This window comes from Corvus kubaryi, unplaced genomic scaffold (assembly GCF_017639235.1).
Source record: "Corvus kubaryi isolate FWS band 111438036 unplaced genomic scaffold, C.kubaryi_AGA036_p1.0 37397, whole genome shotgun sequence".
Taxonomy (NCBI): Eukaryota; Metazoa; Chordata; class Aves; order Passeriformes; family Corvidae; genus Corvus; species Corvus kubaryi.
In genome coordinates, this window is record NW_024581136.1 from 6719301 (window position 1) to 6725300 (window position 6000).

General features: G+C 43.1%; 1 protein-coding gene across 3 annotated transcripts in view; it reads right to left on the minus strand.

The window, feature by feature from the left end:
- Positions 1-5860, minus strand: part of ATR (ATR serine/threonine kinase) — a 39776-nt gene extending 33916 nt beyond the window's left edge. For 2 of the 3 annotated variants that reach the window (XM_042042281.1, XM_042042280.1), the window contains exons 1-5: positions 5306-5860; positions 4554-4645; positions 3504-3647; positions 2076-2965; positions 882-1063 (exon numbers count right to left, since the gene is read on the minus strand). In XM_042042281.1, coding sequence (XP_041898215.1) covers positions 882-1063; positions 2076-2965; positions 3504-3647; positions 4554-4645; positions 5306-5364 — 1367 coding nt within the window. In that variant the 5' untranslated portion in view covers positions 5365-5860. Of the gene's footprint in view, positions 1-881; positions 1064-2075; positions 2966-3503; positions 3648-4553; positions 4646-5305 lie in introns of those variants that run through there. The other variant, XM_042042282.1, reaches the window with a different exon arrangement.
- Between the last annotated feature and the right edge of the window lie 140 nt (positions 5861-6000).

The following is a 6000-nucleotide window of genomic DNA, read 5'->3' on the forward strand; positions in this document are numbered from 1 at the left end:
AAGATTATGGAAAAAGTCTTCCTTGAACTCATTTCTACCTGCATGAGGGACAAGAAGGTGACTGGAAACAGCCAACATGTATTTACCACAGGCGAATCACACACTCAATTCCTTTCTACAATGAGACAGGCAGCTCTGTGGAGAAAAGTGAGCTGCTTTTTCAGAAGACTTCAATTGTCTAGAAAACTAGGCTGACAAGAACTTCATGAAGGTCTGTATGACAAGTCCTGCAACTGGCAAAAAAACCCTGATATAACAGAATAGACTGAGAGCTGACTAACTAACAGGCAGCTTTGGAGAAAATGACCTGGCAGGCTTGTGTAAAAGTGCAATATTAGAGCAGCATGACCTTGTTTCAAAGAAGGTGAACTCCATACCGGGCTGTTCTCAAGCGTAAAGGCTGATCACAAGCCCACACCTGGAGTGCAGCATGCCTGAGCCAATTTTGAGTGCCCAAAGACAAGAAAGAGATCAACTGCTGGCACAAGTACAAGATAATCAGGGAGCACTGCACAAGCAGAGGCTGAGAGAACTGGTTTTGTTCATCTGAGCACAACTTGACTTAGCTAGACCTGCTTTAAGTACATCCAATGTAACAGCACAGCCACGTACAATTCTGTCACACTATGGATGCTCTCAGCTTTTGTTTTCAGTGTGAAAAAATGAAAATAATTTTCACTGAACACATTAGAAACAGAATCTCTTTAATAAAGTTTGGCTCAAAAATCACCAGTAGATTTTGATCCCTCAAAATATCCTTTAGGTTTTTTCCCCAGAAGATCTTTCTACCTGGCTGTTATGAAGAAATTGCCTCAAGAAGTTGTCATGTATTATTCAATAGCCAAATTACTATAAAAGTAGTTACTGAGTAAGTGTCATACATTAGAGGTGATTTCTTTGGATGCTTTGTGGATAGGCTCAGTCGTCGTCTTTTCTCTGGAACTTCATCACTGCTGCTGCTCCACCCATCAGTATCAGAGCTCTCCAGCTGGTTCTGATGGAGCTCCTGAAAGATTTCTTCTGTTTGTGCTTTTAATGCTGTATAAAGTGGACTCACCAGATACTGGGATGGACAAACAACAGAGGTACCATGATGTATGCTCTGCCTCACTATAAGATGTGATATTATTGCCTCTGATTTAAAATATGAAATTGCAAAATATTATGGTAAAAACGTTCTTAAAAACCTTTCCATTCAAAAAACTTAATTACAGGATGAAAACTCTTAAGAGCAATGAAGTTTCCTCTCTTGCTACCAGAGAGGATGCAGCTTGTACAGCTGTTTCCCAGTTCCTGCCATAAAACCTTGCTACCAAAGCCATCAAACAGACACACAAAGTTTAACAAACAGGAAGGATATGCAGATGAATGTATGAAATAGAGGGAACACTCAGCATATCAACATCTCATTTTCAACACCTTGTTATGGTTTTTAACTAAAACAGGGTTTATTTAGGTTGAACATCAGGAAGAAGTTTTTTATTATTAGGGTGGTGACACTGGCACATGTTCCCCAGAGAGGTGGTAGATGCGCCATCCCTGAAAGCACTAAAGGTCAGGTTGGGTGGGGCTCTGAACCCTAATCTAGTTGAAGCTATCCCTGCTAACTGCAGGGAGTTGGACTAAGTGGCCTTTAAAGGTCCCCTCCAACCCAAACCATTCTCTGATTCTATTTTAATTCAAACTTTCTGTCTACCTGTCCCTAACAAACATGACTAAAAGCATATGGTTGGAAAATAAGAGCATCTCAAATGAATGGAAACTACTTGCAAAGCTGCCCTCATATGAGTGTACTCTGGGCCTTATTCCAATTTTATATTATGATCATGGACAGACAGTTGTGCCTGCATAGCTTATGAACAGTTTAATAGATCTGAAAAACAAGAGTCCAGCTACATCCAGCAGATTCAAGAACTCTGACCTGTACAAACATGTGAAATAGTTGAGAAAAAGAGTTGTATCAACCTAAACATGCAATTAAAAATAGCATTTCCTAGGTTTTCTTCTTTGCATAGGTATAGGTTTTTGTGTATGATCTATTCACACAATAAATTCAGTTTTTAAAATAAACCTACCTCTTGTTCTTCCTGAGTTCCAAGCACATTCACAAAAATTCCACATATGGTACTTATACGGGCTTTTCTTATTTGTACGGCAGATTCACAGCCAGTTGGAACAAATTCCAGAAAATACTGCAGTATATGGCAAAAAGCAGTTTTCAGCTTTTCAGACTGAAGACACCTAAACACATCTCCTTCAAACAATGAGCAGAGCTTCTCTAGCAGCATATTCAAGTAGACAGGTTCAATATTTTTGTAAGAATCTGCTTCAAAAGGCAGCAATGTCCTCACCATCAGTAAGAGTGGTTCTCCAAAGAGTTCTGATTCCTCAGTATCCATTTCAAGTGCTGATTGTAGAATTTCAAAAAAGACTGTGAAGAAAACACTGGCCAGCTGTTCCGGAGGTCCTCCTAAATGAATTAACTTCACCACAAACTTCATTGCCAAAGTTTTAACTTTTGGACTCCCATACTCTAACAGGGAGCAGCCTATCCCCCAAAGAATAATATCCTGTCTTACAAAAAATATATCTGCAACAATATCTGTCAGAATAGACATTAATACAACTTCCAAACATTCTATATTGGGCATACCCATCAGCTGCAATGGTGCCAATCTTAAATATCCCACTTTCTCACTTATACTGCTTGAAAATCTCTTTATAGTCACTGGCCAGACCAGTCCATCTCCCCAGAGATGTTTCTGTGCATCTCTTTCATGCAAGATGATTAAGTCTTGAAAAACCTGTAGCAAGTCTTTAGTTAGTGCTTCAAAAATGGAGCAACTCTTCATCTTAAACAGAAAAAGTAAAGAGCAGATGACATCACAAATGTTCTTGTGCAATGTGTTGCAGTTTGGAGCAGCAGCAATACGAAGAAGCCTTGTTATGATCCAGTTACTAAATTCTAGGACAATAAAAGAGAATCTTTATTATTAAGATAAAAACTAAAATCTCCAATTGAGCATCTCCCTGAGAGCAGATTGCTTATCACTAAAACTAAACTCCTTGAGATAAATGCAGGTAGGCTCAGTAAACAGTCTTCACTGGGACATTTATTCAGCAGACCCCCACTGAAAAAGAGGAAAAGAGGGGGCAGAATATGGGGGTTGGGAATGGAAGACACACATTTTACACTGGTATTTCCAGACATTTTCCTCTGTCAGAAAAACAACCTCAGGCAATGAGTACATATCTCATCAACATTATATAGTAATATATCTGTGCAATGATAATGCATAATGTCAAAATCTCTCCTGATAAATTTCCATTATCACAAATGCTAATCCATTTACAGTATTCAAATTCTACCATCATATTCAGTTACAAATTTATAATGATGAACTTACATATCTGCCTTTTTCCCATTTCTGTTCTTTTGGATGATCCCACTGTCTGCAAATTTAAATACCAAGCTTCAACATAAACATTTTCAACAAACTCACCAATGCAACTGCATTCAGTTTCTTCCTGATTTCCATCCACATTTACAAACATAAGTGGGGAAGATTTCATGATATGTTGAATAAAATCAAGCAACATCACAGAACTTGGCTGTGAATCTGATTTCTTAATCAGTTCCAAAGCAACTTTGAAAAAAAAAGAAGACAATATTTAAATCACAAATTTCAATATCAAATTTTATTCACACCTTATGAAAAAGATTTTTTAATATATATAAAATACTACGATATGGTATTAAACCTTCCAAATGATTTAGTGGGAGTATAGTTTTTAATCCATTAAGATAATTTAATGCATATTGTAAACCCTCTATGTGACTCCAAACTGTATGAAGGAAAGTATAAATTACTCATTAAATATTATTAACCCCACATGCATTGGCATTCAGTTTAAATTCTATCTATCTGTGTGATGAGTGAAGAATAGCAAATACTTAACATTTCATTAGGTTTACAGTCTTGCCAGAGAAACAACACTAAGAATTGTTTCAAACCTCCAGGAAATAAAAGGGTTTAAATGTTAAATTCAGTTTACTGAAGCAGAAAGTTTAACAAAACACTAAACATATCTAATGCTGCTCCATTGAAACAGGCCTCTGAATCATATCAGATTTATCCAGATCCCATACAGATCCTATCCACTGTTAGTTAGCACAAGAAGGAAACTATCTGAGATTCAGACAATATTTCAATTCTGAATAGTAACAATTGCAAGCCGTGTTACTCATAAAAAATTACATTACATGATAGTCCTGATTTTCAATGTTGTGAGCATTTGTATTCATACAACCCTGCACTGCATTCACCCCCTCCTTCTTTGGGGGGGTGTGTGTGTTTATGGTTTTTTTTACATATGGAACTTCACATCACAACAGAAAATACTTCATCACAGACTTTATTAAAAAATAATTCAAAAATGGTATTGTATTCAACTAAATCCTTCTTAACATGAGAGTTGTAGGCTTTATTTTTGGCAGGAATTATTTAACGTATAAAGCAGACAATTTTAAGTTATAGGAAACTAATGCTTACCAACATCTACATCTGTAAGAATTCTGTCAATGAACTGGCAGAGTATTTGTCTTGGTTTCTGCACAACTGTGTTGTATTCCTCTGGACTAGCACTAAAATAAAAAAGTATGATATTTTGATGTTATCAATTTTAAAGTACAAAATAATTATTTGAAGTCTATCTCAACAACTTAATATTAAACACTGATTTACTTTTCTCCTAGAAGTCTTCAAAAATGAATACAAATTGATTTCTTGGTGTTGTGTGGGGGTTCGGGGTTGTTTTGTATGGTGGGGTTTTTGTTTTAATTTTTATTTTCTTGTTTTAGTGACCGGCTTGTCCCTCAGCAGTCAGGGCTTGTCAGGTCACATCTTCAGTATACAATTGTACCTCCATATCAGCTCGCTGCCTACTACAAAGCAAAGCTACGGTGCTCGTGCTGCCATTAAAACTCCAGAGCCCGGCATGTTCCAGCTCGTGCGGCTCTCAGTGAGCACACACACCACACACAGCGGCAGCCCGGGGCGCCGGGTGTTCTGAGGCCACCACGCCGCTCACATCAGGATCTGCCAGCGCCACCCGGGAGGGACAGACCCTGGCAGGTGGCGGGAGAAGGGACCAGCTGAGGTGAAGGCGCGGGCCCGGCCGCGGGACACCTCGCACACCTCCCTTTCCCCGCCACGCACCGGTGCCGGGCGCGCTTCCCCCAGCGCAGCGCAGCACAGCCCCCGCACATACACGCCCTGCACGGCGGCCGCCGGGCCCGTCCTACCCGGCGAGCTCCCGCAGCGCGGGGATCATGGAGGCCATGCCCAGGCCCTGCTCCGCCATGGCTCCGCTTTGAATCGGGCGGTGAAGCGCGGGGCGGGTACGGCGGGATGGCGGCCGGCAGAGCCCAAACTTCTTCCCTCCGCGCTGCTCGGGTTTAACCGCTTCGTCCCCGCACACGGAGCGGCTGCGGCAGCTCAGAGTCGGCCCCTGATGGTTCCCGCTGGCACCTCGCCGTCCCAGCGGGGCTCTGCTCCGCGAGGCGGTGCACGGACAGGTAACATCCAGCAGGGGCCGAGTGCACCTCGCCGAGCCTCGGCCGGTCCGGCAGCAGCACTGAGGGACCTCCCGGCCCCGGCGGGCGTCTAGCGGAGGATGGGAGGGGATGGGAGAAGGGAAGCGCCGCAGTGTTGAGAGTGGCTTAAGCGAGGAGGGGACTACCCGCGCTGTGAGGGGCGGCGCGGAGGAAACTTCGGTGCCAAGGGAGCGCTCGGTGCAGCTCCCTCTCCGCCTGCCGCCTCCCCGGGCCGGCAGTGGCAGCGCTCCCCGCGCAGGCGAGGCGCACCTGAGTGTCAGGTGCGGGACAACCCCGCCGGCTGCCGAGACTGGCCCCGAGCGCCACCCGGCCCGCCCCGGCCCCGCCATCGCCCCGCCCCGCCATCGCCCCGCCCCCGCCATCGCCCCGCCCCCGCCATCGCC